The 27078-nt window shown below is 51.4% G+C and overlaps 1 protein-coding gene and 1 pseudogene across 5 annotated transcripts in view; both read right to left on the reverse strand.

Moving 5' to 3' along the window:
* Window positions 1-2460, reverse strand: part of WDR1 (WD repeat domain 1) — a 45171-nt gene extending 42711 nt beyond the window's left edge. For 2 of the 4 annotated variants that reach the window (XM_025385828.1, XM_025385829.1), the window contains exons 1-2: window positions 2083-2420; window positions 1534-1655 (exon numbers count right to left, since the gene is read on the reverse strand). In XM_025385828.1, coding sequence (XP_025241613.1) covers window positions 1534-1655; window positions 2083-2098 — 138 coding nt within the window. In that variant the 5' untranslated portion in view covers window positions 2099-2420. Of the gene's footprint in view, window positions 1-1533; window positions 1656-2082 lie in introns of all 4 variants that reach the window. The other 2 variants (XM_025385827.1, XM_025385830.1) reach the window with 2 other exon arrangements.
* An 18496-nt stretch (window positions 2461-20956) lies between these two features.
* LOC112625223 lies at window positions 20957-22776 on the reverse strand (annotated as a pseudogene). Its single transcript, XR_003119545.1, has one exon. The product of XR_003119545.1 is annotated as an ATPase family AAA domain-containing protein 3C pseudogene (transcript).
* Between the last annotated feature and the right edge of the window lie 4302 nt (window positions 22777-27078).

The following is a 27078-nucleotide window of genomic DNA, read 5'->3' on the forward strand; positions in this document are numbered from 1 at the left end:
TTTTTTTTTGAGAGGGAGTCTCGCACTGTCGCCCAGGCTGGAGTGCAGTGGCCGGATCTCAGCTCACTGCAAGCTCCGCCTCCCAGGTTTACGCCATTCTCCTGCCTCAGCCTCCCTATAGCTGGGACTACAGGCGCCCGCCACCTCGCCCGGCTATTTTTTTTTTTGTATTTTTTAGTAGAGACGGGGTTTCACTGTGTTAGCCAGGATGGTCTCGATCTCCTGACCTCGTGATCCGCCCGTCTCGGCCTCCCGAAGTGCTGGGATTACAGGCTTGAGCCACCGCGCCCGGCCAGAGCTCTGTCTTCCAGCAGAGGAACAGCAGCGGCTTAAGGAGACGGATGGGGGCAGTGCCAGCAGCTCTTCAGACCAAGAGGCTTATCCTTTCACAGCAAAGGAAACTGAGGCCCAAAGACCCCTTCCTTCCTTCAGTCAGTTGCTGGCCTCCTGGAGGACAAGTGTGTCTGACCAACAGTCCCAACCTACCAAGGGAAATCAGGCTGACTTTAAGTTGACAACCCTTGTATGCCTATGGCCTATAGAATCAATCAATTCATACACCTTTGTGCCAGCCACTCCACTAAGCACAGCACGGGAGAAATCACCCAATGGCCGGGTGGGCACCTCCAACTCCCTCCCACAATTCCATCACTCAGGTTGAGGAAGGGAGAAGCAAAATTTAAGTGTGTAACCCAGGAAGGGACGGAGGCTGACAGACTGGGTCACCCCAACAATTACAGAGGGATAACATGAACTTGCAAGGATTTCCCAAGGAGCTGGCTCTAGAAGCCTTTTCAGCCTGGGTACTGGAGGCCTGCAGAGCATGATTCATGGGAACACACCACTTCTTGTTTTTGCTTTAGGGCTTAGATCCATGGTGGCAGATCAGGCTGGCCCAGAGACGTGGGTGTTTGTCCGGGCTCTGCCACACTGGAAGACCAGGGTATTAACAGAGTTAGCTGAGTGCCATCCAGCAAGGGCTCAACGTGCACCAGGCACCGCTGGGCTTGAGGGACGCCATCAGCTCATTCATTCCATCCGCCCAGCCAGCAGGGGAAGTGGAAGTGGTCATCATCTCATCATGTTTTACAGATGAGGAAACTTGGGTTCAGAGAGGCCCAAATCGCCAGTCTTCTCAAGGTCATGCAGCGGCCGACTGGGTCAGTCTGATCTCTCAAATCCGGAGCCCTTGCTTTTAAGGAATGAACTAATCTAATCTCCCATCCACGTAGTAACCAGGCCTGACCCCGCTTAGCTTCCGAGATCAGAGGCGATTCGGCGCTTTCAGGGTGCTATGACCATATAAAGAAACAAACTAAGCTTCAGTTTCCTCACCAAGAAAGAGGAGAAAGGGACCTGGGTGAATCTGAAGCCGGCTTCCGGGGCTCCTAGGTGTGGCTACCGATAGAGGGGGCGTGGCGCCTTCACCCTCCCCGGCCAATGGGCAGGAGGTGAGGGGTGAAGGGGAAGGTGAATTCCCCCATCCCAAGGTGGCTCCGGAGCAGAACCGCGCCCGGGGGAGGGGGTACTCACGTCGATGTTCCTTAGGATGACGCACTTTCCATTGGTGTACAGAAAATTGTTGCCCTTAGGGTCGCCGCCGATGATCTTGGAGACGCCCCTCTCCACCTGGGGGAGGCTGGCGAACACCTTCTCTGTAGAGATACAAATGCGGCGGGGCACGTCAGAGCAGGGCGGGGACGGCGGGGACAGAAGGGAGAAGAAGGGGACCCGGACCGGTCTCAGCCGGTCACCTGTTGACTGCGCCGGGAGGGCGGCCTCCACTTTCCACGAGCTCCGTGGACCGCACGACTTCCTGGTCCGCGCCCAGGTCCAGGCCCTTCGGGGGCAGCGGGGCTCCTTCGGCTCGGCCCACGGCGCCAACTTGGGGGCGCCCCCCCTTCGGCGGGGGTCCCGCCCCGCACCCCAGACAGCGGCTCCGCCACGCCTCCGGCCGGCGCCCGCCCCCCCCCCCCGCGCCGGGGCCCCCCCCCCCCCCTTCCACCGCACCGCGCCGAGGGCTCTGGGGCCGGGGCCGGGGCAGCACCCGGCCGCTCGGGGGCCCCGCGCCGCGGCACTTACTGATCTCGTACGGCATCCTCGCCCACTTGTTACCGCGCCGCGCTCGCCGAGAGCCTCCGGGGCCGGCCCGCGCTGCGAATTACACCTCGCCGAGGCCGAGCCCGGGGACTGGAGCCGGAAGGCGGCACCGGGCGTGCCGGGCGTGGAGTGGGCGGTCCGAAGCCGGGGCTCCGAGGCCAGCTCGCGCCTGCCCTGCGCGCTGCCGCTGCGGACGCCCCGAACCCGGAAGCGCGGCCCCGCGCGCGGCTCGCCCCCAGCTTTGACCATATATAGTCAAGCACTCAGCTCGGCGGCTGCATTGCCGGCGAGCCTGCGCGGATCTGGCGCTCCCCTCCCCCGCCGGCCCCGCCCCCGCCATGCCTGCCCCGCCCCGGAAGTGACGTACAACACGCCCGCGGACCCTTGAAAAGGCGGCGCAGGCGGCCGGCAGCGTCAGAACGCTCCTGGGGATGGGGAGAGTACGTCTTAAGCTGCTTGGGGTATGCGGGAGAGGCTGGGTTGCAGGAAACTTCTTTGCGGAGTCTTACAGACGCTGAAAGCACGGGTGGGCTTCGGTGGGGTCCTGGACAAACTTTTTCCGTACCTGTGACTGCTTGGCGGGTTCTCCCCGGGCTCTCCTTACTGGCTCCGGGCGTTCACGAGCCGCCAGCCCTCCTACTGCTCGGGTTTTGTAAGCAGGAGAGGGATTTTTTTTTTCTTAAAAGCACGGTTGAGTGCCCTTCCTTGAAGTAGTTGCTGGCAACAAGAACGTAGGGGTTGCTCTTTGTTAGGCCTGAACTCGTGCTGTTTCTCTCTAAAAGTTAAACTTTTAAAAGCCAAAGGCGTTGGGGAGGAGGCGGGGAAGCTGCCACTTTTAAGGAAGCTAAGGGTTATTTCCTAAGAAAGCAAAACAATAAGCCCCACTTGTAAAATCAGGGCAGTGGCTTAGTTGCTGGGGGAGAGCGGAGGCTGTGAAGCGTCCAAGCTTCAAGTCTCACTTTTCGGTAGGGTGGGTGTAAGTTTTCTGTCGGGGCTGTGGGGGCTAGGAGGGTTGTAAAAGCAGGAGAAAGCAAAGCACTTTTTGGGGGTAGCTAAATGTTGCGAAACCCACGCTGAGCGGTTCCTACTTTCCTCTACTCTGGAAGGTATGTTCTGCTTAGGGTTGTATCCAGGTCTGTTGCGACCTACTTCTGTAGAGTATTTCTTGTGGCTCACCTGGGTTAGTGGTCATGTTGCCTGTCTCCTAGTCTCACACCTGTTCTCCAGGTAGCTGAGTGATCCTTTCTAAGTAGAAAAATCTTTCTCAACTTGTCTGTAGGGGCTCCAAGTTTCATGAAGTAGAAGTTAGTCTTGATAAACGGCCCGTTAGGCTCTGGGTGATAGTCTCCGGGTCACTTAAGAGTCCCTACTCCCCCCGCCCCCCCCAATCTATCTTTGCCTTGGGTACTGGCCTCGGAGGCTGTTTTCCTGAAACTATCTTCCCGGAGATCTACTTGGGTGACTGCTATGTACTTCGAGAGTATTGCTCAAATATTAAGTGTCACCTGGCTTATTCTAAATCGCAGCTTCAATCCTTTGCAAACACTGCTGCTCCTTCCCCGTTCCTATGTTACTGATTGTCTCAATAACTGACACCTGGGAGATGCTCCAAGGGATGACCCCACTCCCCATCCCACAACCGTTAATTAGGAAGTAAATCAGAAAGTAACGGATATGAAGGTAGCTTTGCGAACTTGAGGGGCCGTGGAGAATGTTGTCTTTGTACAGAAGATTCCTGAAGCAAACGTAGCGGCCTACAAGCTGGGACTATCTGCTCCGGTAACTTAGAACTTATCAAACCACCTTAATATGAGACCCTTAGAACAAATGATATAACTGCAGTCGCCGCTAGTGCATTCTTGTAACAAGGCTGTTAGGAAAACTAAGGACCAACTTCAAGCTCTTGCAAGCTGGTAACCTTTACACCTGTGCATAAAGCCTTGCCGGAGTTCACACTGAAAATGAGTCAAACTTGAGTAAAACGTTCCCACGCCACCAGCTGCTGGGCTCTACAGCTTATTTTTTTAGCTTGAAAGGAAGTTAGGTGTTGGAGCTGCAGAGGTTTTAGAGTGGGGGGTGGGGGAGCTGTTTGCTTTTCGTCATTTGAGTCTGTGAACGTGGCAAGAAATCTGCAGTTTGAAAAATGCGGAACACTAGGGTACGTTCCGGGCTTTTCCTTGTCGGACGAATTCAGTTTGGTGTTCTCAGCTATGTAGGAGCTCTAACACTTGAACCATGTTTCCTGTGGGTCCAGCCCTATTCCTTGGGCTCCCCTAGTCCCCCACTCATGCTTTTGTTTAGTGTACCCTGTTGTGCTGTACCCCAACTGAATTCAATAGGGATGGCACCATGTTCCAGAGGCTGAAGAGACCTAGAGCCAACAAACACATACGGTGTATGGAGGGGACTGGCATACAGGGTGGTTCAGAGCAGTCGGCTGGACAGAACTGCTCTTCATAAAGCAGTTGATACAGATCAGGTGTGCCTGCATTCCCAGGGTGTGGGCTAAGCTGCTGTCAGATGTCTAGCGGTAAGGGTCACTGCCAGGATATGCTTGAGTTGCTCTCAGATATCTGCCATTAACCCCCTAATAGGATGGGGGGGGGGATCCTGAGAGGTCTGCATATGCCAGTGGTTCACATCTCTGGAGACTCAGCTACTTCTGTGGCCCTTTCTGGGACTAGCTGTCTCCTGGGAAGCTCCATAGGAAGGTCTGAAAGGCACCTACTCACACCACACCACAGCCAGAATAAGACCTCTTTGCCTTCCCCTCTGCTGACTTATCTGAGGTGCCCCTTCTGACAGTGACCAGTGTCCTTGCATCTCCAGCTGCCCTGACCAGAAATCTCACCCACCCCCCTGACTTATGTTAAAGCCTTCACCAAATCTAGTTGCTTTAGAAACCTCTGCATCTATGGAATCTTTCTCTAGTACAGCGCTGCTCAGTGCTCTCCTTCACCTGGGTTATCCTAACCACTTCCTGACCAGTTTATCGGCATCTGCTTGGAGCCCTTCACTGCAGCCAGGGTAACCTTAAAAGCCTGCTAAGCTTTGGTAGCCTGGATCTCTAGAGACCGAACACAATCCCCTCTGGGCTTCTGAGACTGGTGTGCCGAGGCCCTGCCTGGCTCAAGGAGACCGTCTCCCTGGGTCATTCTGGTACCTATCTCTGGGTCTTCACTGATACCTCAGTTTAAGGGCCAGTCCACCCTCAAGCTTATACTCGGTTTGTTACTGGTTTACTTGACTACGGGGTTCATCAGTGTCTCGACTCCCCTTTCTGCCGAGATGAGAGCAGGGACCCTGTTTCTCAAGCACTTGGTGCAGGGCCCACCCAGACAATTTGAAACAATGCAGGTGTGCCTGATCTATGAACGGCGTGCTGTTTAACTAGCTCCAACTGAATTGGGTAATTCAGGCAAACCACAATTAGCAAACCACTAACTGGTCTCAGGTGCTAAGGAGCTGTTTGACAGCTTCCCGTCGGAGGGAAAACAAGTTTCGAGTTGGTTCCTGAAGGCTTTTATGTAAGACAAACACTGGGGGCATGTGGCCTCCTGGAATGCACCTTGTTCTGAGCATGCTCTACCTGAGTCCTGGCTTCTAGAGCAGTAAACTGCAAATACATTAGAGATCTGTGAGGCTCTTGGAAGCTTCAGGGAGGAACAAAGCCACAGGACAGCTCTGAACTTCCCTACAAAGCCTGTCAGGCTACTTCCTCACTTTCAACCCTGTTTTGTCCAGGCTCGGAGGAAAAGGGGGTTTTCTCTTTCCTGTTCAACTGTATCAACCCCCTAGGAAGCGCCCTGTGCAAGGGTAGTGCTGCTTCTCTCTAGCTCACCCTGTGGACTGAACTCCCACCCTAAGGACTGTTGGGTATGGGGGCGGGGGGAGCCTGTCTCTGACCCTGCCTTCTTGCAGCCTGCCCCTCTAGGAATTTCAGTCCCTTTCCCAGGCCTGTCCCTGCTGCTTTATAAGTAAGCTCAAGTCATACTCAAAGCTTCATCTCCGGAGTGTCCCTGGAGTAAATCACCCTTCTCTACCACCTTAAGCCAGTCTTGCCGCCTCCACCTCCCATCTGCACAGGGAGTGGAGTGGTTGCCAGTGAGGCCTCTAGAGGGTCTGAAACATGGTGGGAAGTGGCTGCCCACTGCCTGAGTTAATGTTGTAACGCTTTTGGCTACGCAGTCAGGCTTTCCAGATCTTAATTCTCAAATCACTGCTTGGATCAAGAGTCCATAGTCTGTTACTAGCTGAGACTTAGGGAGGTTGGTGAAATGCAGGGTAAAAGAAGCTACTGGTACCCACCTTTGACCTGGAAATCTGGGGTGGGGCCTGCGCTGTCCCTCCAGAGTTGAAATTGGGCTACCTTGCCAGAAGTGCTAGATCTTTGTCAGAGGACTGATAACGAAACCCTTAACCGGCCAGCATAAACCTTATGCAAAAGTGTTAACCTGTTAACTCATTTCGTGCCTTGGCAGAATTATCTCCAACCCTGAGTGAACTCGTTACTTGGATCCCTTCTTGGGGCCTATCTGTAAATACCTTTGTTTCCAGTTGAGCAGCCCATTGGAAAGCGGGTTTTGCAAATAAGCCAAATGCCTAACACCTGTAAGCTGCGGCAGCAGCTGTAAATCCCTGCAAGTCGTGGAAGCTTGGGCATAACTTCAGTTTGAAGTTACTGAAGATGTACTTCTGAACACCTAATAAGCAGCATAACTTGAGTAACATAGTACAGGGAATATAATATATCCTACTTGAGTCACCCTCATTTCTTAACCATACCTTCAGGCAGTGAAACCTTGTCTGGTCTGATCAAGATCCCGGTGAGGGGTAACTGACTGGAGTTCAGCCTTGAGACTTGGAGGCCTTAAGGCCATGTGTCCCGTACTACTTCGAAGCTCCTGTAGCTGCAAGGGACTCTGGGCCAGTTACACAATTCCTCTGTCCCATTCTTTCCTCTCGAACTCCCGTGAGTGATAGAACACAGTCGCTTCTCCTGTCTCCCTGCTGCCTGAGACTTGGTGTGGTGCTGTTGAGGCCTGGTGTCGGGAGCCTCCAGCCTGTCCTTTCCCGAGACCCTTCCTTGGAACAGTTTCCTTACCCTCATACTTGCGAGCACTTCCTGTGAGCCAGACACTGGGTTTTTGTGGGCCCTTGGCCTTCATCTTACATCAGGGAAGGGAACTTGTGTTGGAACTTCGGTGAGTTGAAAAGCAAGTGATGCAACGAGGAGCTAAACGGATTAGGTCTTTTTTCAGAGTCTAAGCTGTCCCTCACATGCGAAAGGGCTGAAACGGGATATAGATCAGATGTGTAAGTTTTAATTGTGCCCGTAAATAACCAACTTTTCCAGTGAAGGTAGTATCCAGTGGCATGCTCTCGGCCAAGTTCAAGGGACAGCATCAGTTGCTCTCCAGTTTGAAAGCTTTCTCTTTGGGGCAGCTACTTAGACTCCTAGTGTTTCTGCCTTTCCCTCTTACTCGGGCCACAGTGCCTGGGTCTTTGCTGGCCTCCAGTTGTGTGGTCAGAGCTAACGTGCTTGGCTGTTGAGCACTGATGTCTGGCTTGGGTGTGCTCATGGTGCAGGGGCTTGGCTATGTGGTCACGGGGCATCCTGTGGTGCCGTGGGGGTCTGGGCTGAGGGTTGTGCCAGTGCCTGTTGCTAATATGGAGCTTCTCGTCAATGAGGCTCTTTTTGCAGTGAAGTCTCCTTGTGCAGAGCCCCTAGCGCTTGGGTCCTTCCTCCGCTCTGTGAGCAAAGAAACTCCTAGATCTCCACACCGTGTTAGTGTTCAAGACTGTTACGCACAACTGGATCCCAGCCCTCTTTCCAGGGAGTGCTGAGGGTCTTTGAGCCCTGACGCAGCCACAGATCATCCCAGCTCCTGCCAGTACTTCCCAGTGCTGCCCCTGGTTCCTTGGTGGTGGCTTCTGGCCGTTTCCACTTTTCTGCTATTAGCTGCCTTTTATAATCTGCTTACCCCCAACACGTGGACAAAGGGTCAACTTCTATGCAAAACACAGGGTGGGACATATATTGTTAGTGGAGAGGGCTCTTGCACTTGTTGCCATGGAGAGAGACTGACCCAGCTGGATGCCCTGCCTCCATTCTCCTGCCTCCCTGTAGGGGGAGGGGGGATCCGACTACAGATGGGCCTAGGGAACTGGATATTCATTGTTCAGCTCTTTCCTCCTTTGGACTCGGGCTCTGCCTGCCTGTGGCGAACAGGTGCTCTGATCTGCTTCCAAGTGGGTGGTGGTTCTGGATAGACATTGCCCATCCCAGCAGTGGGGGATCTGTGTGGTCATCCAGGTCTGCTTGTGGCTGGGAAGCTGTACTGCTCTGCTAGGGCTGGCATAACAAAAGTGCTATGAACTCGGTGGTTTAAACAAATTTTGTTCTAGAAGCCAGGAAATCCGAGATCGAGGTGGGTGGGGTTGGCTCCTTCCCAGGCTGTGAGGGAGAATGTTTCAGGCCCTCCGGCTTCTGGTACTCTGCTGGCATCCCTGCTCCTTGGCCTCTGTGGGACCACCATCCCATCCCTGCTTTCATCCTCACATGCCTTCTTCCTGTGTGCCTGTCTCCACTTTCCTGTTTATAAAGGACACTGGTCCTATCGGAGTGGGGGGCCCCACTCTGTTCGAGTTTTACTTCATCTTAACTGATTGCATCAGCAGCCACCCTGTTCCTAAACAAGGTCACGCACTGAGAAAATAGAGGACTTCAAGATAATGAAACTCGGCCCCTACAGTGAAGGCAGGGACTTGCCTCATCCTCCTACTCCTAAAGCCCCAACAAGCAGCCTCAGTGCCTTGGGAGAAGGTAGAGGCAGTCGTTGCGGTGACCCACCTTGACAGTGGCAGTGATGGTCACCCTGTAAAGTGTTGCCACCCATTCTGGGGCACTTAGCCCTTGGAAAAACTGGACTAGGGCACAACCTGGATCAACAGGCCAGGTGCCTGCACTACATCTGCCAGGCAAAGGAATCGCCAAGGAAGTGACTGAAAAACTCTTCCCTGCCCCCGGTTCTGGCTTTCATCCTAAAATGCTCTAATGCAGCGGCCTTAAAACACACGGCTGCCTTAACCACTGGAGCATTTCAGGAGTTGCTCCGACATCTTCCCCCGCCTTTGGGGACTCTGGGACCAGTTTAGCTCAGCTGCTGTGGCCATAAAAGTACTTCTGCTTCTAGGCATGACGAGGGATGGCGGTAGCCACAAACCAACCAGGAGTGTGCTGTCTCAATGTCCCTGGCTTGGGCCTAGGTCTAGACGAGGACCCGGGCCCCGCTTTGTTCCTGTCTGGGTAGGCTCCAGTCATTCCCGATGGCATTGCTGGGATTGGATAGTAAAGGCCTCCTGTGCACAGGCAACTCAGGCTCATGTAAAGTGAGGCTCCTCAATAAGAGGGGAAGACATCAAAGGGGGGGAAGTTGGACGAGTGAGCTCAGACTCGGATGAAGCTGATAGACCAAGTAGCACATTCTGGAATATCTGGCAGCTGGCATGGACTCTGTGAAAGATTTTAATCTGTGTTCACTTTTCGAGGTACATTTGGGCACAGCTGTTAAATTGGTAGTTATGTCCTATTGGGAAACATGCTGCAGTTGTGGCCACCATGGAGGCTTCTAGACACACATGGGACAGGGAAGGGTGGACCCTGAAAGACCTGGCCCTGCAGATGAGATGACCGAGGCAGTATAGTGTCGGCAGGTCAGCCACATACCTAGTGCTTACCTGGCACACTGGATGTTACATAAACGATTCTCAATCCCATTTTAGGTGGTATAAGAAAGTGGTCTCATTGTTCCACAAATTGTAGGAATGGTCTTCCAATGCTGAGTATAGTGAAATTAACGTTCAGTGTTCCTTGTAACATCTGAAACTTGGAAACTGCAAGTGCTCGGTCATAGGAGCTGATGCTGTCAGCCACTCCGTGTCTATTTTTGGTTCACAAAGCTTATTTCAGCCCTCCCAAATGTTCTCCCACTCCACATCACTACCCAGCATCAAAAGGAGGTCTCCAGGCAAATGGTCTGAGTATCACCCTTGACCATGGAGGAATTGTTGAAGCCAACATAGGACATATTGATCATGTTGGAGTATCACAACCTGTGGGATTGTGTGTGAACATCTGAAGTCATGTATAGACCTCACATGTCTACCGAACGTCTATCAAACCCCAAAGGGTCAGACACGAATGCAGTATTCTGGAGCTTGGTTACTAGTAACCTATTCCCCTCTAAAATCGGTATGTTACAAGGAAAAGCACGGGCTGTTAAGGCTGGTTGTATTGGAAGTGCTCGAATGTCGTGTACATGCCAGGTGGCTGGAGGCACTGTGGAAACTGGGGACACGTTGACCCTCCTGTGAGAAGACCAGGGAGACTCGTAGGAGTCTAAAGTTGATACGTCTGAAGGATGTGAAGAGTATAGAGTATGTGATGTGCTTGGCAAAGGAGTGCAAGCATGTGTGGATCAGATTGACTTGTTGGGGTCACTACTTTGACCTCACTGTGGAGGGTGGGGTTAAATGGAGCAGCTGGGACACTGGAGTTGGGCCAGTGTGAGTGGTGGCCTGTGGAGGGTAGCAAGCCTGAGACATGCAGGCAAGGGACACAGCACTGCCCTGGATGTCAGAGGAAAGGAGCCCAGGGAGGAACCTATGGTTTGGACAGGGTGAGTGGTGGGTGATGCCAGTCACTTAATAAACGAAGCCACCAAAGTAGCAAGGGATCTGACTGCCTGCTTTGCATGCACCATGAGAATTGATCCTTCTGTATCAACAACCTCGTACTCCTGGAAACCCTTATCCCACTGAAACAGCTGGGTGTAGCTTCAGGTAGTACTTAAGTTGTAACTTTCCCACACACTTTGCATGTTAAATAGTGATGCTCTCAACTTATGTGCAAATTGGCCCATTATTTGAGAAAGTTCTGCAGTCAAGGCTTTCCTAAACAGATCCATTGCATTTTCAAGTTCCTCTGTAGTCTCACAAGTACTGAGGATGTATGGGTTCATGGTCATCTTGCTGTTAGCTGCAGATATCAAGGTGATGGCACGATCCGGGTGTTACTATACTGGGATCTGTCATCCTAACGAGTCTCAGCAGCTAGACCACTTAAGTTGTCACAAGGTGGGCCCTGATTGTCTCCTTGGAACCATGTCCCGTGTCTCCTGCTTTTTACCTACTCAGCACAAACATCTGGATTTAGGATGTACAACTTGCTATCTTTAATTCCACATGAATGAAAACAGGTCCTCATTTTAATGTTGAGGCATTAGTCCCAAAGTTAATTCCCATAGTGCTGTATCTGACTAGGTAGCAAACCAATGCCCTCTGGCTTGTTAAGGATGATAATGAGCTAAGTTATGCTTTGCGTTAAAGGGAATTGGCTGAACTAACAGGGCTAAGATAGTATATAAACTTTAGTGTTGGTAAATTAGGTCTAGGCTTAAAGGGGGGTATCTTGGCCTTGAAGATACACATTTCCATTCTAACAATCACTAACACGATCAAAACTGGTTTGACAGGATACCAGATAAAACACTTAAGGTAGCGACTCTTGATAATTAGCTGCTACTTGAAGTCACTTATGCACGTAGTCTTTGAAATTTAAGTAGACTTGGCCTTGTCATTCTGTCCTTTTGAGCTGATCTGGAACAAGCTTTTAATCTAGTTTTCCTGATGGAAAGCTCTTTACCCAGATGCACACAGGGTATAAATATGGGTGAGTCTTGCACCTATCAGTCTACCAAGACACCAAGGTATCGATAGCTCTAGCTTTGCTCAACACCGGAGTCTACCTGACTTATAAAAACAATTGGCAGGACTGGCTTTTGAGACTTGGAAACAGATCAAGGTACTTTGCAAATAATGTTCTCCAGGTGTGGGACAAATCAACATGTGTCTATTAAATTCTTACTGTGTTGTAGGTATTACAGTACACAACTACCCAAGATGTCTCAGCTGAAAGGCCAAGGTGGACTAGGACCCAGGAATACCAGGTGCCCGAGTCCGTGCTCACAACTATTCTGCTCTGTGTAGAGAATCATATGGCCTAGTGTAAGACCTCAAATCGCTAAGTGAGGTCCTACTTGTAGGGAGAATGAAAAGGTGGTAATCTTGAGCCAACTAGAGAATGTGGGTAAGCTCAGATGCAAGAGGGGCGCCTCCTTACCCCTTATGACCTGAAAGGACTTGGTAGAAGTGGCATTTTGGAGCTCCATCTTGCGTTGAAGGGATGCAGAAAAAACCCATGGTAGTGGAAGTGTGCAGACCACAGGTGGAACAGACCACTGCTCTGCAGGTACAAGGTGTGTGCAAGCTTAGTTACTAGGGTCTTCTAGAGGGACAGAATATACGATAGTTATAGTACTAACTTTTACATGATCACAAGGTGCTACAATAGGCTGTCTGCAAGCTGAGGAGCCAAGGAGAGCAAAGTCCGATGGCTTTGAAATCTTGGCGGAAACTGAAGAACTTAGAGTCCAATGTTTGAGGGCAGGAAGCATCTAGCACAGTACAAAAATGTAGCTGGGAGGCTAGGCCAGTCTCTTCACGTTTTTCTGCCTCCTTTTTATATTAACTGGCAGCTGATTCGATTGTGCCCACCAGATGTGAAGGGTGGATCTTCTTCCCCAGCCCACTGACTCAAATGTTCTTTTGGCAACACCCTCACACACCCGGGATCAATACTTTGTATCCTTCAATCCAGTCAAGTTGACACTCGGGACCATCACACCCAGTGAGCCACTCAGTGCCAGGGGGGCTATCAGGGGACTTACTAGAGAGGGCTGGCCGTCAAAGCATAGCCCACAGGGTTGCGGGGGGATGTAATTGGGGCCTTCAAGACTAGACGAGGCGTTACAGCTCCCTGACAGTGTCCTTAGGAAGCCTTTTGAGAGATGTCTTGGCAGGGATAGGTCACCAGAGACTTAAAGGTTTGGCTCATGTGTCATCCAGTCCCACAGACTGGCAGAGCTTGGGGAATGCGTATTCTCCCAGGACATCCAGCTGGCAGCTGTATTAATGTGGGCTATGCGGATGGAGCAGCAGGGATCCAGGGGGTCACTGCTAGTGAATCTGCAGGAAAACTAGTCGGCCCAGAGTCCAAGAGGGATGACTTCTGTTCTGCCATGGTGACTGCCACGCTCAAGTCGGCAGATCCAGGGACTTCTCCGGAGAACTGTGGGCATAATTTCTCATGCTTCTCAGGCTAATTGTAAGTACTTGGGTTGAATGAGTGACTGCTGGGCGGCAGTTTGAATTTTATCCTCTTAACCACTGTGATTCCAGTGTAGAGATGAGGAAACCAGCCAGTGTGTGGCTGAGTGCTTCACTCCGGTAAAACCGTAGATCCTACATGGAAAAGATGACTGAATTGCTGCATTTAAAACCACAAGTCAAGAGCATTTAAGAACTTTGAACCCTTAACTTCAGGAAGTCTTATTAGATTTTCTCATAATTCTTGTTTATTGAATCATAGCTCTCTACTTCGTGTGAAGATCAAATCTCCGCCAAACTTGGTAATCACGGTTCATTTTTAGAAAGCCTAGCTGTTTCTGGCATTCTTTTAATGCTGACATTTCTCAGCACAACTGTGCTGGCTTTTGAGATTAAGCTTCTTCCTGATTGACCAATAGGACAAGCTGTTTCTGGATGTGTTTTGGAAATCTGGTGCCAGAGTCTGGGTGGTGTGTACTTGGCCTTAGGAAAAGCTGCTGTGTTTCTGTTAAGGGGAAATTACTCAGGGATGTTAGGGTGAAGGGATAAGTATACTCACCTCTTCCGTGGGGGTGGACTGTCCACCCACCCTTCTGGCGGGGGAGCTGTGGTGACCTTACACTTTGTCCTCTTAATCCTGTTCTCAGCAGGAAGTAAAAGCTAGCCTGGGTAGTAAAGGCAGTTCCTACCTGTCCTAGCTTCTGTCTTGGCGCTGGGTCTGCGTGGCTACCCTGAAACGTGCAGTGTACTTCCTCACGTGCACTTCCCTGAGCGGAGCTTCCCTGCTTGTGTTGGAGGGCTGGTGCCTCATCTCCCTCCCCTTGAGGTCTTGGTGGGGAGAACCCGGTTCCCGGGCTGAAATTCCTAGCTGGCAGAGGCTTTCCTACTTGGCCCCCACAGCATTGTTTTGATGATCTCGCAGCAGGAGGCAAATATGTTGGGAGAGGAAGCCGCCTGGGCTGGCTAGAGGAGTGTCTGCTGATCTGTTCTGGGATGTGGGCTGCACAAACTCCTGGGGCTGAGTTGGCTGAAGGTGTCACCTGTTACAGCCATGATGGACTCTCTCCCCAACAGCTGGAGTACCAAACATTGCTCTGGGGTCCAAGGGTGCAGCTGGACTTAAAAAAAGGGGTTCCTTAATGTTAAAGCAGACTGGTTCACACCCTGTCTCAGCAGACGTCAGAATTTGAGCCAATTTCTGCTTTTCTGGGCTCTAAAGAGGCTTAATGGGAGGAGGAGGCAGGGAAGCCAGGGCACACACCCAGAGCTAGTGGTGCAGAGAGGAGCCACGCTGCCCGTAGGCAGGGGTTGTGCTTGGGAAGGGGCAGTTCAGACTTGATAAGAGGGCACGAGTGTAGGCACAGGAGCACAGCGTGGCTGCAGGGTGACCTCTTGGAGAGCACACAGATGGATGCAGGAATGCAGTGTGGCTGCAGGGTGACCTCCAGGAGAGTGCTCAGGAGGCTGATCCTAGTGACATGGACTCTGACCCGAGGATGGCATTTACCCAGAAAACCTGCTCCGACATAAGGCTGGCTAACTCTTCTGGATGCTGTGCTGTGAGCAGATTGAATCTGTAAACCTCATCCTTGAGCCTTGGCCTTGCTGGAGTCTGGGACTTCTGGGTGTTCTGTCCTGTCAAGCACAGTGTGAGGGGAGCTGACTTGGTTGTCTCAGGACCCTAGTTGTCATTCTGAGCAGCTGCTATTTGATTCCCTTCTGTGTCTGGGTATACCTAGACCCTGCCTGTCACTAAGTCTCTATCACACAGGGATGCTGGGCTGCTGATCAGCTGGTTACAAGAATCAGCCTTTTGTGGGGCAGTGGCTGTGGAATTCAAAGAGCAGGGCTTTGCTGGGCCTTTCTCCATGTAATCCATACAGAGACATTTGAGCCTCGAGAATGGAGTACTTGGTTGGGGGCTCAATGAGACAGTCTGACCCTCACCTCCCGTGCCATGAGCCAGACCAGGAAAGACCCTTACAGTGCCTGAGACTCCAGTAGTTTCTTATCCCATAATCGGAGTTGCCGCTACTGAGAGAAATTCTTGAATGTCCTCAGTGTGAGCAGCCTTCAGTGAGCACTCATCTCAAGACATCCTAGGGGATGCAGACAGAGAAAAGGAACATGGGAGAATGTGGGATGGGGCTGCCATGGGGGACAAACTCAAGGCCAGGACTGCAGGACCTGGAATGGTCCCATCCCTTCAGAGATGGCTATCCATCCAGAGATGGCTATCCAGTATGAAGATCCTTACGGAAAAGCTGCCTGCTGCTGTTCTGAGGGAAAACCTGAGCCTCCCACCCAATAAAACACTCCCCCATGCAACACGTGGTAAACATGAGTGAGCTCTCACCAGAACCCTCACTAGAGGGCAACATGGAAGGCAAGCCACGTGGAATGCTCTTTACCTTTCAGTTTGGACTGAGTAGATCCTGCTGGGGTTTAACATGTTCACCTCTTGTTTGCTGTCAGTTGGATCAGATTTAGTTCTTCCTGCATGATGGCAGTGTGAAGATCCCATTAGATCGATTGCCTCTGAAAGCTATGCCCCACTGGGAGGAATCTTCATCCTTCACGGCCCCTTAGATGGGCTAAGAATCCTCACATTCAGGGGCGCTGCACTCGCTCTGCAGCAGGTTATACAGAAGATGGGAACACAGTTTTGGGACCCTGTGTGGGAGTTGGATGTGGGCAGCCTTGGGACTTAGTGGTCAGGTCTGTGACTTAAGGGGGACAGTGGTTGTGCTGGTGAGACTGAGGCAGAGCTCTCTTGCTTTGGTTTAAGCTCCAATTCTTTGCCAGTCCTTTGCAAGACTATCAGGAATGTCGGTTAAAAAGGCTGTGCTGCAAGGAGATGGCCTGGGAGGGGTGTGGGGATGGACACAGGTGGCCTTGGAAGTACAGGGACCTGCCCCAGCTTTCCTCCTTACTCAGGATACATGGTCTGCTTGTCTGCCAGTATCCTTGTTCCAAATGTGACCTGATGTTTGCAGGTCCAAAGAAGTGGTGGGAAAGCAAGAGATCCAGAAACAAGTCGACTTGCATCTGGATCCTACCAGCTTTTGAAAGGCTTGAGTGAAATATGCTCAGCCTCAATGAGATGTAAAATGAATGTAGTTCGAGGTAAGTTCAAGAAAACCAGAAGGAATGCCTCCAAGAGGGGGAAGGGTACAGTCTAACTTAGTCACATGGCCTGACCTCACGGAACCTCCCCTGCCCAGCTCTTCCAGTAAACACTTTAAGGAAGGCTTTTAGCTGGGCTCATATTGCTCTCTGAAGTGTCATCTTCCTTGTTGAAGACCTTGGTATGGAAGGGAGAGCCCCAGACAGGACTAGGGCAGCCCCGAGGACACAGCCAGTCCAGAGCCAGTGGGGAGCAGTCAAGTCAGCACAGGAGGGAGCAGGACCACTGAACATCTCTGACAAGGTGTGAGAATCCTGGACCGTGATGGGACGAGATCAACGAGTCCTGTCCTGGGAGAGCTGGGGCACCTGAGCAAGGTGGGCAGAGGGTTGAGCTGCTGCCTTCAGTATTTCACTTAAGGAATGCCTCCCTCCACCCACCTCCATCCATGCCCTCTGGAGTCTTAGTGTTTGGGTAGGCTCTATGCTGAGCCCTCCCTCTCATGTCGATTGGTGACTCCAAGACTGAACTGATGCCAAGCTGTGCCCTTACCAGGCCTCACATGGGAACATGTTCTGGAATTGCTGAGGGACATAAACTGAAAATCTGGACTTCTGGCCTACTATGACTGAGGCAATGAGGACCCGAGGCAGGTGGACACAGGTTGGGGGCCCTCTAGGCAGGGCAGCTGCTAGGGGAAAAGGCTGCAGTGGGGGGGCAGGATCTGTATGCCTTGAAAAGGACTTTCCTTTTGGGAGTTAAACTCGGAAAATGGGTGCCAGGTCTGCTCAGTTCTGGGGTGTAATTGGACATGTTTCCCCATGGAATAAGATGCTAGTGAACATGTATAGAACCAAGACTTGTGACCTGGCTGAACATGGGGACAAGACTCACTAAGAGATGTCCTATGTGACCCTGATCCCACTGGCAGCACATACTTGAGAATCTCACCCCGGACAAGTCCAGCACTCGCTTAGCCCCTTGTGGGGAGGATGTGCCCTATGGGGGGGTGCTTTAGGCCTGGTAGCCTTGCTCTGCCCCCTTGTGAAACATAGGCTGGAGTTCTCAAGCTAAGCATGGGATTCTCATTTCCTGTGGAATCCTGATGGCTGAGTGCAGCATGGGGGGTGCTGTAGACCTCAAGGCCTTCCTGGACCTGCCTGGAAAGGGATAACTGATAAGCTCAGTTATCTTTTGGTGTACTGCCTGGTGTCTTGGAGTGACAGCCCATGACTGACGTTGTGGCTTGATAACCAAGCAGGGTATCTTTTTATGGGTGGTGCTGACCAGCTGTCTGGGGCGGGGAGTGCTGGGGGCATGCCAATTGACGTGGGATTTTTCCTACTTTTTGCCTGCCTGCCTTTAAAGTGAGATGTCCTGGAGCCAAGCCCTGAGGTGGGGTGTGGGGCGGCTGCAGCATAAGGTGTCTGCTGCTGAACCAGGGGGATGTCCTAATCCAGAAATCTTGCCTTGGGCATGCAGATGCCTGGGTCCCCAAAACTGACAGCTCGTAGTCCAGGGCTGGGATGTCCTCTTCCCACGAAGGATATGAAGTCGGCTCATGATGCTAGGAAAGAGACCCCCTTCTAGGCAGATTCAGCTGAGACTTTTCCTAAGGCAGATAGGCTAGGTAGAAACACCAGGAGGCCACCTGGCCTAGCTCGGGAAAGGAACCTGGCAGGAGCCCAAGCCTGTCATCACAGGAAACACGACAGTCTCCATTATATCCTGAGCATATTAACTGAGGAGACTTGGTACCTGTCGAGTTTCCAACAACCTCCAGCAGCCTTGAAGTCTGTCACTTCCAACGCTGCTTCCTGGTCTGGTCTTGTGGTCCTTAACTTGCATCAGAATTTTCAGGCTTCCAGGAGAGTTGCCTTTATCTCCAGCCAACTTCCTAGGCTGTGCAGACTAGGAAGCGTTCTCAAGGTGTGGTCCCTGGGTGTTGAGGGAAGAGGGGCTCAAACAGGATGCACAGCAGGAATCCTGTCAAAGCAGGTTTTTCCTGGAACTTGCACCCCATCCCCTACTATGCAAGGATGCCATGTGAATGACCTCGTTTCCAGCTTTCCGGTTTTTCTCACCTGATGAATGTCAAAGTTGTACCTTGTTAAATGTAGTTGCTGCCTGACTGGGAACTCAAGGCAGGGAAGTAGAGTGTAGTGCTGATGCAGACACTTGTTTTTGTCTGTTTAGGATCTAAAAACATCCCACAACTACTTCTGGAGGTGTTGAGGGTTAGGGTTCAGTATCCTATGAAGTATAGCTGAATAACATACTGTTAGATCCCAGGATTCCAAGTACACCAGGGTGACAGTTTGACCAGGGACACATGGGAGAGGCCATGTTCCTCTGGTCATCTTTCATGGTGGACAAGAGTGCTCAATAGAGGGCCTTCAAGAGCTAAGGACTCTTCTACCTTGAGTGGGATGAGGCTATTAGCTCCTGGGTGACCACCTGTGTCTGGGATGTTCCTGGATTCCATACCCCTGCTGATCCTTTTCTCAGTGTGCACTCCATCTCAAGATGCCAGGAAAAGATGGAAGTGATGAGGGAAGGGAGGGGTGGCTCATAGATCTGGCCCTCAGAAGAGGGGGCAGATGACTCACTTCTGATACCCAAGCTCCAGACTTCTAATGACCTTGATCCTGAGGTGGTTATAAACTCATCAGCTGTGGCTGCCTTCTGGCTGAACTGATCTTAGGACAGGAATTTCATCTCTTCCAATAGGGTATCTATAGTACTTCAGAATGGTTTTATCATAGTGGCTTTGCATTGACTTCATAATCCCACATAGATTTCTGAAGATAATTCATTCATACCAGCTCCAACTAGTCTTCACTGGGCTTGGCTCTAACTCCATGTCTCTCGCCTGACCTCTTACATCAGACTGGTGTTCAAGTCATGTCCGTGGAGATACCTAAGTCTCTACTGGCAACAGAATCAGTATATAGGTGAGGGTGGTGGTTATTCATGGGCTTTCCTCACTGTAGGGCCCCTGGAGGCCTGAGGCTGTCCACAGATGTCCTTGAGCTGGATATGGGGCTCTTTTACCTGAGGGTTGTCCCAGGATGTTGCCAAAGAGAATAGAGGAAGGCACCTTTTTGGAGCGTGGTCTTTGCACCGATTGGGGGTTACTTATAGTCTCAGTAGTTGAATACCCTGTCATCAGATAAGATTAACTTTGGCCTTGTTTGCTGTCCTCACTTGAGAGCCCACTGCAATGACTGAAAGGGAAGTGAGGTTTTCAACCCTTTCTTCCCTTGCCAATCTCAGTGGAGCCTGACTTGAGGCATCCAGGGCAAGAGTCCCTATGCAGCCCTCGTAGGGTTGGAGAGGATGCTTGTCTGCTGTCAGTCCCTGGCCTGGTGGACCCAACCAGGGCTGTCTCATCATCCTGTGTGCCTGCTTTCCTGTCTTGGGGTTGTCATTACTCTCAGCAGTTGGGTGCTCTGTGGAATGTACTGGAGTCCTGCCAGACGAATTCCCAACAGACCACATCACACCTCGCCCTGAACACAAGGGGCATGTGCTTTGGGGGCTGGCATGCCAGGATTTTGAGGCGGTTCTTCCCTAAGCTTTCAGATGTTGGGGTGCTCTTCACGGGTGCTGTTGCCACTATCTTGGGAGGTAGAAGGGAAGAAAGATGCCTGAGCATAATGGAATGGGTCAAGTGCATGCAGGCCTAAGGTGTAGGGAGGTGGTGGCTCTTGGAATTATTATGCTGACGTCTCCAGAAAGCCTTCTGGATGTCTTGACCCTCCTGGCATCTGAGCTCTTCTTGCCTGTGGTTGTGTGGCCTCAAAGTACACAGCAGCCCGTGGAGGGGGGAGTGTAGGCTCCACAGCTCCTCTGACCTGGGCTATGTCCTGCCATACCACTCAGGTTTTGCTCTTAGATTTCTTTGCACTTATGTTCTAGGTGTAGATGTCTTGCTCATGCTACTTGGATTTGAGCTTCCTAATCTTGGAAAACTCCTGGTTAAGTATTACCTCAAATACTTAAGTGAGGCAGGAATGGTCAAAAGAGCAGGAGCTTGTGTTCCCATCCCCGGGTCGGTTGGGCCCGGGTAAAGTAGCCCACAATCCTTGTTAGAGTCCTGGGTATATTTCAAAATAGCTTCCCCTGCCAGAGGCATGAGATGCTTCCATTCTGTTGAGATAGACTACATTGAGCCTATACTCAGTTATCAAATAGTCAAAGCTGTTCCTGCAGGTACTTCTCCCTGCTGGCTGTGACAATGGTCCTCTTATCTAGCTCTGTACTTGCTGGCCAGTAGCTTGCCCTGTTCATCCATCGTTGGCTCTCAATGGTTTACTTCTGGGTTGCTTCAGCTTTGTCAAGACGGGTGAATTCTAAGCTCTTCGATTATCAGACAGTAACCCCTGTCTGGAAAATCTGCCGTTCACATCCAGGTGGGTTTCCTTTTCAGCCACGTCATCACCAAGTAGGTGAGCTGCTTTTTCCAAAATATTAAACTCAAATGAACCTGAACAAAACTTTTTTTTGAGGCAACTGTGGGACTTTATTAGCTAAACAGACACCAGCTCTAGCCACAGGCTTGGACCAGCCAGCTGAGTGTGGCCTCAGACACACTGGCCAGGTTCCCTGCTTCCTGGCCACGGTTGGAAGCAGTGTTCAGGCTGCCCCACCTTGGTCTAGTCCCAGCAGGCGCCCCCACATCTGGCTCTGCTGTGGGAGTCAGAACAAAGACCCTGCCCGCCCCACTCCTGCTGCCCCAGGGGCTCAGCTGGCACCCACCCTCCCAGGGGCCTGGCCAGGGGCTGTGTTGCAAAGCCTCCCCCTCCTCCTCCTCTGAGCCAGATGGAAAATGTGTCTCCCAAGAGTCTCCTGGGGAGCAGGACGGAGGCCTGCCCCTCCCTAGCCAGTGTCCACAAGAGGGGGTTGTCCTGGGGGGCAGAACGACCAACCCCCAGCACAAGACATCCTGGTGTACAGAGGCCCTGGGAACAGCCCATGCCCCACCCAGGAGCATATCCTAAATGCAGGGGCCAGCAAGGCAGGGGAAGGAGGGGTCCGCTGCCAGGTCGATGAGGTGTGCGTATCGCCTTGGACTTAGGAGAAGGGGGCACTCGAACCCGCGCCCAGGCCCCTCCCCCTTCAGCAGGAATATCTTCTGTTGGTGCTCCTGGATGGCCTCCCGCACGCAGGCGTCCATCATGGCCTCGGAGGCGACCCCGTCCTCGGAGGCATTCGCCCTGGCCTGCCAGGACAGAGCCAGCTTAGCGATCTCCTGGCCCGACATGCCCTCTGTCAGCCGAGCGATCTCTGGGCACTTCCTCCCTTAGTCAAACTGGGCCAGCTTCAGACGCTGCTTTCCTTCTGTGGCCAGCTTAAGAACATACTTGTCAAAATACATTCTCACCAGGCGCTCCTGCTGCCCTGGCAGGTCGAAATGAACCCACCCTATCGATACGGTTGCGGATGTCCCCGTAAAACTGCTTGCGGTGGTGACTGGCCAGGACCAGCATGAATTTGTTGCTGCTCTGTTTACTTTAGGAAGGCGTTCTCTGCGGCTTTGAGGTGGTAATTGCTCATCTTCTCAGTGGCTTGCTTCCAAAGGATAGCGTCTGCTTCATCCACGAAGAGCAGGAGGCCGCGCCGGCTGGTATTGGCCCAGTCAAACAGCTCGTGCATGGCAGTCACGCCTTCCCGCCCCATGAGGGCCACGTCCTTGCGTGTCATGATGGCGTAGTCCAAGCCCGAGTTCAGGGCAAGATTCTTTGCAAACAGCTTCTTCCCTGTGCCTGATGGCCCGTACATCAAGACATTCTTGTACAGGCTGCCGTCCTTCTTCGTTGTTCATTGTTGCTATGACAATGCCGCGCACCCGCGCTTACAGGCTGGGACTCAGCACACCACCTTCCAGTACGTCCTAGGGCCGACTGAGGAGCTGCCGGCGGACCTGGAAGGGGTGCCACTGGGCCTCCAGCACCGTAATGCGGGACTTCTCGTTCACCAGGGACGGTTTCCATAGCCGAGTCGCAATGAAGTGGGCCCCGGCGGCTGTTCCATTCTTGGCAGAGTAGACCCCGCCAGCCAGCAGCGTCAGCCCAACCACCGTGGCTGTCACTGTGTCCCAGTCTGTTACAAAGGCACAGAATCTTTCCCCAAACATGGTGAGAACCGTCCTAATGGACGCCAAGAAGGTCTGATGGTGCTTCTGCACGGACTCCTGCTTCTGTAAGTTCTCCTCAGACAAGTTTGAGCTTGGACTGTTGCTCCGGCTGCAAAGTCTGCTCCTTCATCTGTGCCAGATTCATGGCGTTCTTTGATATGGCCTGCGGGTGCAGAGGCATGGAGGGCAGGTATTAGGATACGGGGATGACTGGGTGAACAAAACATTTCTAGTTCAACCATGTTGAAGTTTACAATTGGTGACATTAATCGCATTTACAATGTTGTGCACCTATCACTGACTTGAACCAGTTCACCCCACCAAGAAACGGCAACCACTAAGTAGTAATGTTTTCCTTCTCCCTTCACCCCCAGTCACCTCCAATCTACTTGCTCTCTATAAATTTGCCTATTCTGGATATTTCATAAGATAATTGTCTGGTTCATATCAATTTCTATCCACATAGTTGCATATCAGCTTTTGATTTAACGATCCATTGCATGGAGATGTCGGTTTCTTTCTTGGTATCGACATTGGATTGGTTTCCGTGTTCTGGCTGTCATGAATAGTGTTGCAGTGAACCTTGGGCATGAAGGTGTTTGCTTCAATCCTTTTGCAATTATCTTGGGTAAATAAGAGTGGAACTGCTGGATCATATGGTAATTCTTAGGTTTTTGAGGAACTGCTTCTGGAGGTGGTTCTAGCTGGAAGACTTATTCCTGAGGCCCCTGAATAAAATCCCCCTATCACATCTACAGTCCACGTGGCAGTTACATGATTGAAATTAGAAGTGTATCTGCTTCACAAGCCTCTACCCACATTGTTCAGGGCTGTTCTGACTTCAGGGAAAACTAATTGGTAACAAAGAAAACCTGAAAGGGGATCCATCAGTCCTCAGATCTGGTGCCTCAAGGATCAGACTTGAGAAATCGGTCCCCAACTTGGACATTGAATTCTCAAAGATGTCTTTACTTGGTGACTTCAGGTTTTGAAGCAGGCGATTATCCACGGGCAAACGGAACAGGCTGAGTCTACTCAGTGTCTCATTACTTACAACCCTTTTTCTGTTCTGCACTGAACAGGTGGTACCTGGCTTTGCTAGACTTGGCATTTCTGGGCAAGGTGCAGTTTCCTTAGGCAGCTGTTCCTAAGCCTGGAGTAGTTCTCTGATGCTTGTCCTTGCGATTCTTGGATCTTTCCCGGCCTTGTCGATCCTGGGGGTGGGGAGTCTGTTTTCATCCCGCTCCTCAGAAGGCTTTTGAGTGCTCCTAAGTGGTGGTAGTGACCAGTGGTGTTACAGGCTTATCTTATAGAAAGGGTATGTCTCTAAAATCCCTGTGGATGGAGGCCTCTCTTGACACCCTAACTTCCCCAGACTGACACTGCGTGGGGGTCCCAGGAGCATCTTGGGTAGTCACCTGCAGCCTGACAGGCAGCTGCTACTAGAGGCAGGATGTTCTAAACATGGGAGCCTCCTAGAAGCAGGCCCCCAACTCCGGGGGGGCACCCTGGGTAAGAAGCTCCGTGTGCTTATCTGAAGGCACACAGTTGGGCCCACAAGGATTGGCCATGTGGAAGAAGGAAGGTTCCTATGGCCTGCTGACTTACCCCTTGACCCCTAGGACTGACCATGGGATGCCCTTATCACTCCTGGGCATGGTAACCCTCCTATTATAGACAAGAGTATCTCCAAAGAGTTGGCATCTAACTCTCTTCCTGGGAGGCTGAAGGCTGGCAGATTGCTTCTGAATGGGAATCTGCTCCTGTAGAACCCAAGACTCTTGGATTGCAGGGAAGAGGCTCTGCCAGTCCTTGTGCTATGATGTCCCAGGGAAGAGACTGTTGGCAGGGAATGGTGAAGAGGATTCAGCCTTTCTCCCTCACAGAGGGAGAGGGGGCAGTTGGGGCCCACAAATAGTAACTTCCCTCCAGCACCCCTGCTCATCTCCAGCCTGATCTCCAGAATTGTGCAGTCAAGGGCCGGATGTGCTGGGGGCTGGGCTCTGTGGTTCTGCTTGTTAGGGATGTTTGGCTGGGCAGGGCTATGAAAGCAACTTGGAAACAAACCAGGGTGTTTTCTTCATCAGTTATCTCATCTGATACATCAGTCCTGCTTTTCTGAACTTCCAATAGCGTGAACTGTGACTGAAGAAAACTTCTGAAGCGTGAACTCTTCCATTAAGCATAGCTTTATCAGACTCCGAAATTGCTCATCTAAGCCCAGTGGCAGTGGGTTTGACAACCGTCCCCTGAACTTGCTGCTTATTCTGTTCATCTGTTTGACTATCTTCGTGCCATAAAGATGAAGCCATTCTTTTGGACATAGAGCTGTCATAATTCTGAAAGTGGTATAGGCTTTCAAATGGGCCCATCTCTACTTGCTAATACACTTTGGAGGGGAAAGCATGGATACTTATGTGCCTCCACATATCCACTTTAATTTGTAACCTAAGGAAGGGAATGAGTTACAGAAAAGTTTCATGATGAATTCTAAAGGTTCTCTTAGAAACACTTAGACATTATGCAGTGAGCTTCTTAAAAGCAAGCCTTTTTAATGTGGTCTACGTATCACATAGCCTACTCAAGTTTGGAAATTTTTAGCTTGAGGCTCCAGGAAGACTGACCCAGCAGTAGATGTGCCTGGATATGAATATCGATGGGGGGAGACCAGGAGACACAAACTTGGAGAGATGTACCAGGTTCAAACTTGCTCAGTGTCGTTACTGGTAGTTAGCACTTGTGCTTCTCTTAAATGATTCAGGAGTCTGATTATACTTGGAGGCGAATGAGCCACCCGGCTTCCCAGGAAATGTGGACAGAAGTCCTGGTTGCCTGGAGATGGGCTCTGGGACACCAGGATAAAGGGATCTGATGGGAATGCTGGACCATGGACCTGGGGGGTGGGGGAGCTGTCCCAGGAAGTGACCCTGGTAGAGTTCTTCAGTATACTTCAATGCCTGTCTTTCACAACTGACCTTTGTTATTCCTTCCCACACTAGCTAGCATAACCATACATAACTCTTGTTCCTTGAACCACCATTTACTAAGAGGTATTACATCGGAAAACGGGCAATTCTGTGCGTAGTGAACCTGGAACTACCCAGGGAGGCGATAACCCTCTCCTGCTGACCTGACGGTAAAGGGGAGGGTCTTCCCAGGCTGAGCCCCTGGCGAGCTGTCTTGGAGGCTCTGCCCTCAGTGACCCAGGTCTGTCATTGCCCCATCTGAGCCACAGCCTACTGCCTATGCTGACTGTGTGGCCCCTGCCCATCCCTTACTCTAAATTGAAGCGTGGCTCACTTTCTTCTAACAGGTTGTCTGTGCCCCCTTTCCCAGGAGAAGGGTTGACTTGTAAAGATTCACATCTTGTCATGGGCACAGGACCTCTCTGGGGTGGGGATCATCGAACTGTGAAGCTCCCAGGCAGATTTCCTTGTCTGTGCTGCCTGGTGGCCCACCAGGTGGCGCCAAAGGACTCCCCTTAGCCAAGGTCTAGGATGGAAAGGAAGCCACTGGCTCTCTGGATTCGAGGATAGATTTTGAGGATGGCACTGAGGAGTCTCTTACTGTCCTTTAGAAGGGCCTGTATCCTGAGATGCAGGCAGTGACTCCCACCTGGGAGTGACATCACTGAGTAGGAGAGCCCGGCACTTTGGCTCACGTGAGCCAGAGCTCCACACTCAGGTGTCTGTGCTTCCTGGGTTGGGGGCTTTGCTGAGTAGAGAAATGTATTTCCTTGGTCTTGTTGCATGCACATCTCGATGTTAAGTGACCTCTGGCACAGGTTTCTTTTACGTTGTTGTTCAACATGTTAAACATAGGAGCCACAGTTGTAAAATCTTACTTGGCAAAGGCAGAAGTAAACATGCAGTAAAGGGGGTGACTCCAAGTGATTATAAGGCAGAAGTAAACATGCAGTAAAGGGGGTGACTCCAAGTGATTATATTTGAGTTTTCAGTGTGGCGATCCATAAGGCAGTTGCCACACTTGAACTTGGTTCTGAATCTTTTAGTGTCTATAGGGCTAGATCACAAAATTCTGACTTCAAGACTAATGAACTTCAAGACTAATGACTATGTGCACACCACTGGCTTCTAGTAGTGATCTGAACCAAGTGTAAAGAGTTTACTGACACCTCTCAGATATAAAAGACTAAGCATGCTGCGCAGTGGCCCACACTTAAGTTTCACTTCCCAGGCTCTTGAGGGATCTGGGTCTTTCTATCCAGAGTTCCCTTACTGCTGTTGGTCTAAATTTCTGAAGACTTGAGTTCAATTTGCCAGGCAACTGGTTTTGCTTGGAAAGACTATCTTTACATCACATCCAAGCATGAGAGGTTGACCTTGGAAATCCAATCAAGATTCCATGGGTGAGACGTCGGAAGCCTGAGGGGCAAGGAGTTTGGGAATCCTTGCCAAGAATTTGGCAAACAGCTGTAGGCTGATATCTCACTGACTGCCTGAGGGCGCCATGAACACATCCT

This window comes from Theropithecus gelada, chromosome 5 (genome assembly GCF_003255815.1).
Source record: "Theropithecus gelada isolate Dixy chromosome 5, Tgel_1.0, whole genome shotgun sequence".
Classification (NCBI taxonomy): domain Eukaryota; kingdom Metazoa; phylum Chordata; class Mammalia; order Primates; family Cercopithecidae; genus Theropithecus; species Theropithecus gelada.